Below are 12,359 nucleotides of genomic sequence, written 5' to 3'. Positions count from 1 at the left end.
AACACACACACATGACACAAACACACACACGACACAAACACACACACACACGACACAAACACACACACATGACACAAACACACACACACGACACAAACACACACACATGACACAAACACACACACGACACAAACACACACGACACAAACACACACACATGACACAAACACACACACGACACAAACACACACACTTGACACAAGCACACACATGACACAAGCACACACAAATGCAAGCACAAACATATGCACACACACACACACACACACAGGAGGGAGAGATGGTGACTAGGCTGTTACTACCCACAGAAAGGCAAAGGACAACACATGTGGGATGAGACAGATGCTACCTTGACAACGGTGGTTGCCAAGTTACCACCGGTATCCATGGAAATTACACTGATCCTGTCTGATGAAGCCAGCACATAGTGAAATATCTTCAGGCTTATAGAATTTGAATTCTAATCATGTCTAGCTAGTCCTGTTCGAACTACCCCAGTCAGAGAAGCCTCCTGTATCTGTAGATAAACAACCTTAACAGGAAGTCCATGATTGCCAAGTGTGAATCCATCATAAGTAAGAAGTGCTTACAGTGGAGTTGGAATTGTGGGATATATTACTGTAACACTGTCTAGAATCAAGTAGCAATCTGGTCAATCTTTTATAGACCCTGTTCCCTGACAATGTTCATTAGTTGTGGATGTATATCATAAGATTTCAGCATGACCTGACTACAGGTGAATTCATTTTTACACAGAATCTAATTCCTGCCAGAAACAAAAATGTATCTTTTCGCCTAATGTAGCACCCATGACTAGACAAGACCACCACATACATTTTAGGAGAATGTAACCGTTCAGGGACTGTGATCATATGAAAGTAAGTTGTCATTTAGGCCTTGTGAGAGTTTCTGTTGTGTCTGTCTCCCCCTAGTGGTTCTTTGCCAGAATAGATGACTCTTGTCACCTGAAACACAGTTTTATTGCGTCCAATCCAAAGCACCTAATATAACAATATCACTTGTAATAAAATTATACCACATTTGAAATGTTTTATTCCTGTTTTAAAAGCATGAATGGCAAACTATCTGAAAACTATACATTTGTTAATGGCTATCCTGTAACGAGAAATAAAGTTCAAGAAAGTTTAATTTAGAAAAGCAGTCTCAATGAACTGTCCAGGTACACAGGATATATGAAAGATATATGAAAGACTGAAATCAGGAGATTTTTCTTTTTAAAGTATGATATCAGGTAAAGTACTCATTAAGGCTTCATCATGCGGTGCATGACCTTTATTAACAATAAGGTCTTATATTTCATCTCCCTCTTCATCCAGCAGGCAGGTGCGTGCGATAGCAGCCGTCACAGCGTACGGGTCACAGTTGGCGGCGGGGCGGCGGTCTTCAAAGTAGCCCCGCCCCTCCTGACCCACCTGACGAGGGATGCGGACGCTCGCCCCACGATTGGCCACGCCGGCAGAGAAGTCGTGGATGCCGGAGGTCTCGTGGAGGCCGGTGAGACGCCTCATGTTGTCCTGGCCGTTGTGAGGGTCGTACACCTTGATGTGCTCAGCATGTCGAGTGCTAAGCTTCTCTATGGCCTGCTCGATGTACCTGGCCGCCACAGAAGAGGAACTGAGCTGTAGTTAATCTCATAGCTACAGTACAGAGTTGTATTTGTTTCAAGCCAGTTCTCTTAATAGAAATTCCAAAAGGAAAGTCAGATTTTTGTGGTAGAAACAAACCAAAACATTTGACTACTGTCTTCTTTGTATTGGTGAATTGCACTCAGACTTTACTCCCAGTATGAACATAGAGCATGAGTTTGCATGAGTGTTATTTTGTGCTGTTATGGTGTGTGTGTGTGTCTGTATTTTTGTGTGTACTCACTGCAGTCCTCCCTCTGCCCTCATGTCTTTGGTGCTGACGTTGGTATGGCAACCCGCCCCATTCCAGTCACCCGTCATCGGTTTGGGGTCCAACGAAGCCACGACTCCAAAGTCTTCACTCACGCGGTGGAGCAGGAAACGGGACATCCACAGGTGGTCTCCCATCTCAATCCCCTCACAGGGACCCACCTGGAACTCCCACTGCCAGGAGAACCAGAAGGGGTTAAAGATGGAGGGAGAGAGGGAGGGAGGGAGAGGAATGGAGGGAGAGGGATGGAGGGAGGGAGAGAGAGGGAAGGAAGGAGAGATAGGGAAGGAGGGAGGGAGGGAGGGATGGAGGAAGGGAGGGATGGAGGAAGGGAGGGAGGGATGGAGGGAGAGAGGTGGTGGAGGGAGAGAGGGAAGGAGGTAGGGAGGGATATTGGAAGACAGCAGAGGAATGATTGAGACGAAAGACAAAAAACTAATCGGCTGTGTGAAAGCATAAAATGTCAGTCAGATCTTGTAAAGCAGCGGGAGCAGTAATATCTGTTTTGAGCACAGTAACTACATTGGATCATTAGTGTAACAGCCAATTTGAAGAGTTTGGGGTTTACTGTACCTGTGAAGGCATGGCCTCTGCATTGGTCCCAAAGATTTTGACCCCAGCGTAGAGACATGCCTTGTAGTGGCACTCCACAATGTCCCTGCCATAGGCACAGTCTGCACCGACGCTGCAGGAGTATGGGCCTTGAACAGGAAGACCAAAGAACAAGGAAAGTGAGAAATGAATTAATATACTGAAACCTCCATGTAATTTAATGTCATGCATATTTGACGTCTAAGATTTAATTTTTAATTCATTCATAACCCTTAACCTTAACCCTAACCCTACGCCAAAGTAAAGAAATGGTGGGTTCATGTAACTCACCTTGGGGAGCAGGGAATCCATTTGAGGGCCAGCTATAGGGGCGTCCATCTGTCCCCAGGAAAGTGTACTCTTGCTCCATTCCAAACCAGGGAATGTGCTCCTTCACCTTCTCCATCACCTTGTTACAGTCTGAGCGCAGGTTAGTCTCTGCCCAGGGGAGACAGGGAGGAGACGAGATTCCTCAGACCGACTATCACATGCATTGTGATAGATGCATTTATTAGGACTTTCTATTTTATTGTACGTTATGACCAGGAGTTTGTATTTTATTTTTGTTAAGAAAAGGGAAGAAAACTATGTTTTCTTTCCCAGGATAAAAAATCTTTAAAAACAGGTTTACAGGTACCTGCAGGGAGGCGGGTGTGTTGAAGCACCTCACACAGAACCAGTTTGTTGGGGTCGAGTGTGAAAGGGTCCCTGAATATACGCACTGGGATCAGGTATTTCTCACCGTTGGACCTGTCCTCCTTCTCGGTCAAAAAGAAAATGCTCCATTCCGGAATGTCTGGCAATAAAGTTAAACAAAACGGACAAAAATAACCGACAATTTCAAGGCCAACTTCAGCATGACAAAGCACGTTCTAAAACCAATAAAAGTAACAGTTGGTCATTTGGGAAATGTGATTTTTTTTTGGGGGGGGGGGGGGGGGGGCAAATTACTTTGCTTTTATTGCCCCCGAAGAAGGTTAAATGGTAAGTCCTGCATAACACAGTTCATATTATTGGAAAATCTCTTTTTAGACTACAGGATGCAAATTAATTTACCACTGGGCTTGTGCTATATCTACCTACCAATAGATTGTAAACACTTTTAAATGTATTTGAACCACACAGTAAAATCAGTCCACACATGACTGCACACTGAGAGTGGTTACCCTCCAGTCCTTGGGGTTCTCTGTCCAGGGTTCGAGTCTTGTTGCGCAGCCCCTCCCCAGAGCCGTCGACCCAGACGTAGGTGACCTGACACAAGCCCCTCTGAGGGAGAGACATGTAGTGCTGCCGCAGGGTCTTGTTCAGACCAGAGCTGACTGACACAGACGCCATCACGACCTCCTGCTGGGAGGACACAGACAGACCTACCTGGTGGATTCACTCCAAGACATGTTTTAGAGGTAAACTTGTCATTCAAAAGTAATTAAGCTTAGAGGAAATACCTGAGACTAGTGACTTACCGTTGGTGATCAGATGAAGTGATGTGGGAACTCCTGAAGAAGACTGAGGTACCCAAACTTGTTGTGGCTTTTATATGGCACGGTATGCAGATAGGCAAGCTATTGTGATAGGCTTGAGTTCTACCTTTCAACATACCAAACAGTTTACAATACACATTATAGTTATACTTCAGTCGTGCTACAAGGAATACCATGCTAGACACAAAATGTACAGTGTATTTCAGTACATTTTCTTATTTATATTATCAACGGAGGCATCTGTCTGCCGTTTTTTTGTTTTTGCATCAATATTTCCATGCCTCAGAGAGATCAGTTTGCATTTGTTTTAAATGTTTTCAATCAACATGTAAGCCTACAACATGACATTTAAATTAAAAAGAAAATCTAGGTTTTAGATGAGGAGTAAGGCTTTCTGAAAAGCTTCTAAAGAAAGGCCATTACATGGCCACCATGACCCTAATTCTTCCAATGCACAAATGAGGCTTGTCCCTCAGCCCATGTACAGCTAAGTTTATCATTGAGAACACTACAGCAGCCAACACAGCTAGATTACTGTATCTCAATGGTCCACAGGTGCTAAAACCAATGACCTGGCCACTAGGGGGCCCCAGTAAGCATGTCTTCTACAGGCACATTTAAACGGCGTTAAGATATTACATATTTGTTTGTTGCAGGGCTTTTGTCATTATAGAAGAAGCCACTCATGATGTCAAAGATCCATAAATGTTGAGAACTCAGAGGGCGGCAATTGAGGTATTGCCAGTTCTACCAGTGAAGTCAGGAATGTTTAAAAACAGACTGACAGACCTTACTGGTTCTGGACAAACTGGACTTGTCAGTTTGTTTTCTGCGCTGTGTTGTTACTGACATGCGACTGGACCTCTGTCTTATTTTATGGCGAGTCAAATGTGTTTTGTCATGCACACGCCTGTTAAAGGAACCATGACTAGTGTGTATGTTGGTGTGTGCCGGTCAAGGATGGGAAGCGGTGGGGGCCTGCCAGATGTAAGGTAGGGATCCCAGAACGACGGGATGTAACCTTGGTGATGATCTGATTCTAAGAATGTTGTCACTCAGGCTGTGTGCTAAGATCTAGTGATCTCACATCATCTGAAACACCTTTTTATTATTTTGGAATGAAAACAATTACTACTACAGGACAGTAATCATACTGATATCAGAAATACATACTAGACTGGAATCGTACCATATATCTAATATAGGAATATATCTATTCAGTAATTACAGGCATGAAAGGTTGAATAACCGGCTCCTGGGATCAGAAAATAAATATCACAGTTGATAACAAATCTGATAGCAGGTGAGGTACATAGGTTCAGAATCCATTCACTGAACATGACCTTTATGAGGTCTTATATTTCATCTTCCTCTTCATCCTGCAGGCAGGTGCGTGCGATAGCAGCCGTCACAGCGTACGGGTCACAGTTGGCGGCGGGGCGGCGGTCTTCAAAGTAGCCCCGCCCCTCCTGACCCACCTGACGAGGGATGCGGACGCTCGCCCCACGATTGGCCACGCCGGCAGAGAAGTCGTGGATGCCGGAGGTCTCGTGGAGGCCGGTGAGACGCCTCATGTTGTCCTGGCCGTTGTGAGGGTCGTACACCTTGATGTGCTCAGCGTGTCGAGTGCTAAGCTTCTCTATGGCCTGCTCGATGTACCTGGCCGCCACAGAAGAGGAACTGAGCTGTAGTTAATCTCATAGCTACAGTACAGAGTTGTATTTGTTTCAAGCCAGTTCTCTTAATAGAAATTCCAAAAGGAAAGTCAGATTTTTGTGGTAGAAACAAACCAAAACATTTGACTACTGTCTTCTTTGTATTGGTGAATTGCACTCAGACTTTACTCCCAGTATGAACATAGAGCATGAGTTTGCATGAGTGTTATTTTGTGCTGTTATGGTGTGTGTGTGTGTCTGTATTTTTGTGTGTACTCACTGCAGTCCTCCCTCTGCCCTCATGTCTTTGGTGCTGACGTTGGTATGGCAACCCGCCCCATTCCAGTCACCCGTCATCGGTTTGGGGTCCAACGAAGCCACGACTCCAAAGTCTTCGCTCACGCGGTGGAGCAGGAAACGGGACATCCACAGGTGGTCTCCCATCTCAATCCCCTCACAGGGACCCACCTGGAACTCCCACTGCCAGGAGAACCAGATGGAGGGAGGGAAGGAGAGAGAGTGAGGGAAGGAAGGAGGGAGGGATGGATGGAGGGAGAGGGAAGGAGAGAGAGAGAGAGAGAGAGAGAGAGAGAGAGAGAGAGAGAGAGAGAGAGAGAGAGAGAGAGAGGGAAGGAGGGATGGAGGGATGGAGGGAGAGGGAAGGAGAGAGAGAGAGAGAGAGAGAGAGAGAGAGAGAGAGAGAGAGAGAGAGAGAGAGAGAGAGAGAGAGAGAGAGAGAGAGAGAGAGAGAGAGAGGGAAGGAAGGAAGGAAGGAAGGAAGGAAGGAAAGAAGGAAGGAAGGAAGGAAGGAGGGAGGAAGGGAGGGAATTTGAAGAGGAGGGACAGAGCATTCTGTATTGTTCATGGGAAGAACACAGTAACAACCAGATGAGGTTTTACCTGGGAAGGCATAACCTCTGCGTTGGTCCCACAGATTTTGACCCCAGCGTAGAGACATGCCTTGTAGTGGCACTCCACAATGTCCCTGCCATAGGCACAGTCTGCACCGACGCTGCAGTAGTACGGGCCTTGAACAGCAACAGGAATGAGGTAGACAAGACAAAGAAGTCACATTCTACAGCATCCCATGACATGCATATTTGTAATTCTACAGATATTTCCACTATTATGTTTAAACTTCATCACAGTTTCAGCTCCGAAGTTGTGGGTTCATGTAACTCACCTTGGGGAGCAGGGAATCCATTTGAGGGCCAGCTATAGGGGCGTCCATCTGTCCCCAGGAAAGTGTACTCTTGCTCCATTCCAAACCAGGGAATGTGCTCCTTCACCTTCTCCATCACCTTGTTACAGTCTGAGCGCAGGTTAGTCTCTGCCCAGGGGAGACAGGGAGGAGACGAGATTCCTCAGATGGACTTTCACATACATGAACAATGATATTTAAAGTTTTATAAGACATAACAAAAAGCTTGTTTACTCGCTAAGAGAGTGAGGCCTCAAAACAAAAACAAGAGCAATTTCTACAGAACAGGTTTACAGGTACCTGCAGGGAGGCGGGTGTGTTGAAGCACCTCACACAGAACCAGTTTGTTGGGGTCGAGTGTGAAAGGGTCCCTGAATATACGCACTGGGATCAGGTACATGTCACTGTTAGAACCTTTGGCCTGTGAGGTGCTGGAACCGTCAAAGTTCCATTCCGGAATGTCTGCCAATAGAAACAGAAAAAAAAATATATATATACTAAACAAACACCACAGAATGTGTTGGTTTTGAATTCACCTCTTTAAAATTTAAATATGAATTTATTTCTATGTAAAAAAATAATCTGATCCAAAAATTCAAGGTTCAAAAATTCAGGTTCCTCAAATTGGAGCAGTAAAATTCTGATCCCAAAAATTCTAAACATTACAATTCATGCTCAATTTATTTGAAATTCAAATAACACTAAATTCAGGCTGCTCAAAATCGAATGGTGAAATTCATATCCCCAAAATTTGAGGCCCAAAAAATTGAGCCCCAAAAAATCCACCCCCAAAACATTTAGCCAAAACATTTCAAGCAAAAAATAATTGTGCCCAAAACATTTGAGCAAAAAATATTGGAGCCCAGGAAATCCAGCCCCAAAAATGTTTGGCAAAAAAAATTGAGCCGAAAAGATTAGACGTATGCCATGTGCTTGATGCTATTCTTATCCTACAGCAAACTCAGTTGACATTTTAACCTTTTATACAGTAAAACTAGTTCACGATGAGATAAGATAGGACAGTGGTTACCCTCCAATCCTTGGGGTTCTCTGTCCAGGGTTCGAGTCTTGTTACGCAGCCCCTCCCCAGAGCCGTCGACCCAGACGTAGGTGACCTGACACAAGCCCCTCTGAGGGAGAGACATGTAGTGCTGCCGCAGGGTCTTGTTCAGACCAGAGCTGACTGACACAGACGCCATCACGACCTCCTGCTGGGAGGACACAGACAGACCTACCTGGTGGATTCACTCCAAGACATGTTTTAGAGGACACAGGTGGGGGGGGGGGGGACATGACCCAGGCTCCTTGTGGGGGAGGAAGTTTTCTGAGAGAGAGAGAGAGAGAGAGAGAGAGAGAGAGAGAGAGAGAGAGAGAGAGAGAGAGAGAGAGAGAGAGAGAGAGAGAGAGAGGGAAGATCGACACCTGAGAGGGTGACACTCATGTCCCATGTCATAAGGTATGTTCTTCCTAAGTTGTTCAAGCATAATATCAGTGTTTCCGATCAAGCACAGTCAATTATTCGTACACTTCCTTGACTTTTCTACTCTCATGGTTGAATGGTTATGCATAACAGGTTTAGCCTGTAAAGTGTCTATTTGTGTACCTGAAACTTCAAAGTTTCACTTTCCTTTTCATCATCTATTGTTTTTTGGTTTTAGAGCACCTTCAATTACTCGAAACCACTCGTGAGCAGAAACTGGGTTCTAAAAATACATAAAACTGTATTGAAGAGTAACCAATGAGATATCTTCAATAGAGTTATATTTGGGTGCAAAGGGAAAAACAACTTTAGTAAAGAACATAACATAAACACTACTAAATCACTGTTTACTCATGCAGCAGTCGCTCAAGCAATATTTACATTTAGTCATTTAGCAGACGCTCTTATCCAGAGCGACTTACAGTAAGTACAGGGACATTCCCCCCCGAGGCAAGTAGGGTGAAGTGCCTTGCCCAAGGACACAACGTCAGTTGGCATGACCGGGAATCGAACTGGCAACCTTCGGATTACTAGCCCGATTCCCTCAGCGCTCAGCCGCCTGACTCCCGAATATAACTCATTGTAGACCTAAAGCACACCAAATATGCATAATTCCCTATTATCCTTTGTTATCACAAGGTATAGGACTATTTTACCCAAGGCTATGATAATACGAAGGTGTACCTGATCTCAAACACTTTCAATCATCTCTGCTAAGACTGTGACTACTGATTCATTCATAAATCACTATCCTCATCCTTATCTATCTGTTTCAGTATCCTACACTACATTTCATGTTTCGTTTTCTTTTTACTTTTTCAAATAAAATAAAATAAAAGGACCACGCCAATTATTCAAATAAGTCTCACTGAAAACTCTTTCTGGGTGTGTGAAAGACCAGCCAAATTGACAAAAACATTGTGACTTACCGACTGTTTGAAAGCAGATGCAGTGATAATGTGGTGTCTCTTGAAGGAGAACAGTGAGATGTCTAAACCAGTTCGGGCTTTATAAATGACATGCATATTTTCAAGTTCATGACACAAGCTCACGTGCTACAATTTTATACACACTTGGTTGGACATTTTAGGGCATAGTTATACCATAGGCATTTCACACAAAAATTGTACACTGCATTTTAAAGCATTTTCTGTTTTGTTAACAGGATCAGGGCCCACCTCAATTGTCACTACATGGTTACATACAGCATCTGTCAGTCTGTGGCATTATGTGTTTGTTTTCAAATATCTTCATCGCTCTGATTCAAATCATTTCAAGCACAGCAGAAAAATACATTGCCCACCTGACAGCCTACTCTACATGTATATGTTGAAATGTAAACATATATTGTAAACAAAACAATACGTAAATAAATGTCAGTACAATTAAATGTTATTTGAGTTTTTTGAAAGCCATACAGAAACAACAACCCCAGAGTAACCTGCCTCGATGACTGATATTCATGGGAGTGGTACGACACGCCCTCCAGTCAGCTTTTTCCCTCCACGAGGCAAGCATGGACACCCACCTGCACTGCACAGAACAGGCCATCTGCTGACTGAAGGCTGCAGTGTGCTTAGCCAGGCCTCACAGCTCAGTGCACAGGAGCACACAATGACTAAGGCTAAAGACCGGTGAGGCTGCTGATGAGTCCCTCCTTACACGTCAACTTTCCACCGGGCCGGCCAGGAGATCGTCCGGGGCCGGGGATAGTGATGATCTTGAGGGATGTGGGCCACAGGAGACAAGGGGGAGGGGGGGGGGGGGGTGAAGGAGACAGAGGGGGGGTGAGGGTGGGGGAAGGGAGGGAGGTGGGGGTGGGGCGTGACAAGGCAGGGAGGTGGGGGGTGACAAGGGAGGGAGGTGGGGGTGGGTGTGGGGCTGGGGGGTGACAAGGGAGGGAGGTGTGGGTGGGTGTGGGGCTGGGGCGTGACAAGGGAGGGAGGTGGGGCTGGGGAGTGACAAGGGAGGGAGCTGGGGCTGGGGGGTGACAAGGGAGGGAGGTGGGGCTGGGGGGTGACAAGGGAGGGAGGTGGGGGTGGGTGTGGGGGTGGGGCGTGACAAGGGAGGGAGGTGGGGGTGGGTGTGGGGCTGGGGGGTGACAAGGGAGGGAGGTAGGGGTGGGGCGTGACAAGGGAGGGAGGTGGGGCTGGGGCGTGAGTGCTTCCGAGGTGCTGAGGCCGCTACCCAACACATGCTGACAGTCACAGGATGCTGGAGGGACACTAGGGGTTATTTGAACCATAGTCAGGTTATGCTACAACACTGAAGCCTCAGGTGGGAAAAGGCATCATTTGGTTGGGGGGAAAGTCAAGACGTGGTTTCGTAAGGAAAAAGAACTTACAATATACTTGGATGTATCTGAGAAATCTGGGTTTGTTTGACAGTCATTAGGTGCAAGAACCAAGTGACCATGGTTGATTTTTACCATATTAATGAACACAGCATACTAGATACAAACATACATTAAATACTGTCAATAAAAATATTATTAACTGCCAATGAACACCTTTGTTAAAATATTTCCATTTTTAAAATAGCTCGTGATTGAAAAAATAGAGTTCCGTGTTCTTTTCTCCAGGACTCCAGTTGTCAGGTCACAGTGGATCACAAATCAGTCAAGCAGAGATTTTACCACAGTGCACGACGACTCACATCAAAGGAGAGTATCCTACACTGAGGATTCAATGTCAGTCAATCAGCTCACAGGCAGTAGAGCGGAGGGGCGCGGGGAAACATTTGTGGAACATTTTTACAATATTTGTACTCTTTTCAAGCTTTTCTGACAATACGTCCGCTTTTTCTCCAGTCTCGTCCTCTCTCTGTCCTGGTAGGCTGACTACCAACCCGCCAGGAGCCGTGGCAAACCCGTGCGCTAAGGAGAGAAAGAAAAAGATCGCTTTACACAAAGCAATATGCTAGGCTGCCTAAACAAATGCCAGCACTATCTCTGACTCACACACACACACACATCATTCCAAGTAGCTATCTCACCTTGTACTCCACATGGGCCCGGCCCGTTTGCGTGGCTTGGCGGCTTGCTGCCGGTACTGCATCCAACCACACACCAGCTCGTGGGCTATCATCATATACAAAAGAAATATGAGCACGGCGGGATCCATTCAGTCCAACGGCAATGGCTCGTGCAAGTAAAAAGAAACGGTTTGGCGCGAGGATTCCAAACCAAGTGGCTTGCGTGAGCATGCAGGGTGGAAGGAGATCTCGAGCGCTTGAAATTGAGCGATTTTGTCTCCAGAACAAAATTCCTCCCTGTGGATGTGGGTCTGGTGATCTCCTGCCCACTCCAATATACCGCACACGCCTGCTGTCAGTGCTTATAGTCAGCATGTAGACTACAGTACCGACCCCACCCATGTAATGCTATAATCCTACAAAATAAACGAATACATTAATAAAACGGATAATTTATTTATAGCAATTTCTTCTCAAGGTATTGTGTGTGTCATATCATATGAAAACTATTGATGAAACCGACATAAGAGAGCTGGGGAAGGGGTTGCCGTGGAGACGTGGCCGTTGCTAGGGTGGGATGTCGTCACCCACTGTTTTCCCCTGCAGGTTGAAAACTCAATGACCAGAGTAGAATAGTATGCATTGAACTGAAATATGTCACATTAACTACATTGAAATAAAATTCGTTGAATTGAAAATGTACTACGTTGAGTATGTGTATCTTCCACATTGAAAGCAGGTTAAAAAGGTTGGGAGTAGTGCACGTTTTCAGCAGAACATGATTCCAGTAAACACAAACAAGTTCATTCACGCAATCCGGTTTGATTCGAATTTTATATTTCTGAAAAGAAAGCATAACCTCACTCGGTGACATTCCATTATTGGACAGGGTTCGCCCTTGAATGACACGTCTGGGAAATGCCATTGGCCGGGTTTCCCAGATTCGTTAAGAAGCTCTATGGAAACCCGGCCATTGTTATTGTATTGTTTAGTCACGGTAGCCTATTCTTCAACACGTAATGGTTTTTGGGTGTAAAGAGGTTAAAATCACAATGCACAAT

At 45.4% G+C, this 12,359-nt stretch overlaps 2 protein-coding genes across 4 annotated transcripts; both read right to left on the bottom strand.

The window, feature by feature from the left end:
• Nucleotides 1–1,129: 1,129 nt before the first annotated feature.
• LOC134034361 (glutamine synthetase-like) lies at nucleotides 1,130–4,924 on the bottom strand. Of its 2 annotated transcripts, none has more exons than XM_062478891.1 (7): nucleotides 3,972–4,924; nucleotides 3,675–3,855; nucleotides 3,146–3,304; nucleotides 2,800–2,946; nucleotides 2,491–2,618; nucleotides 1,891–2,090; nucleotides 1,130–1,614 (listed from the first exon to the last, which is right to left on the bottom strand). In XM_062478891.1, exons 2-7 carry the CDS (start codon nucleotides 3,841–3,843, stop codon nucleotides 1,311–1,313), a joined length of 1,107 nt encoding a protein of 368 aa, XP_062334875.1. In that variant the 5' UTR covers nucleotides 3,844–3,855; nucleotides 3,972–4,924; the 3' UTR covers nucleotides 1,130–1,310. The 2 variants fall into 2 exon arrangements, with proteins under 2 accessions (XP_062334875.1, XP_062334876.1); XM_062478892.1 differs by having other exon boundaries at nucleotides 3,675–3,852.
• Nucleotides 4,925–5,077: 153 nt separating this feature from the next.
• LOC134034355 (glutamine synthetase-like) lies at nucleotides 5,078–9,340 on the bottom strand. Of its 2 annotated transcripts, none has more exons than XM_062478876.1 (7): nucleotides 9,255–9,340; nucleotides 7,876–8,053; nucleotides 7,146–7,307; nucleotides 6,828–6,974; nucleotides 6,545–6,672; nucleotides 5,925–6,124; nucleotides 5,078–5,648 (listed from the first exon to the last, which is right to left on the bottom strand). In XM_062478876.1, the coding sequence occupies exons 2-7, from the start codon at nucleotides 8,042–8,044 to the stop codon at nucleotides 5,345–5,347; spliced, it is 1,110 nt and encodes a 369-aa protein (XP_062334860.1). In that variant the 5' UTR covers nucleotides 8,045–8,053; nucleotides 9,255–9,340; the 3' UTR covers nucleotides 5,078–5,344. The 2 variants fall into 2 exon arrangements, with proteins under 2 accessions (XP_062334860.1, XP_062334861.1); XM_062478877.1 differs by having other exon boundaries at nucleotides 7,876–8,056; nucleotides 9,255–9,312.
• Between the last annotated feature and the right edge of the window lie 3,019 nt (nucleotides 9,341–12,359).

This window comes from Osmerus eperlanus, chromosome 14 (genome assembly GCF_963692335.1).
Source record: "Osmerus eperlanus chromosome 14, fOsmEpe2.1, whole genome shotgun sequence".
NCBI classification, from domain to species: domain Eukaryota; kingdom Metazoa; phylum Chordata; class Actinopteri; order Osmeriformes; family Osmeridae; genus Osmerus; species Osmerus eperlanus.
The sequence above is the reverse complement of the archived record's forward strand: the minus strand, read 5'-3'. Positions and strand labels throughout refer to the sequence as shown.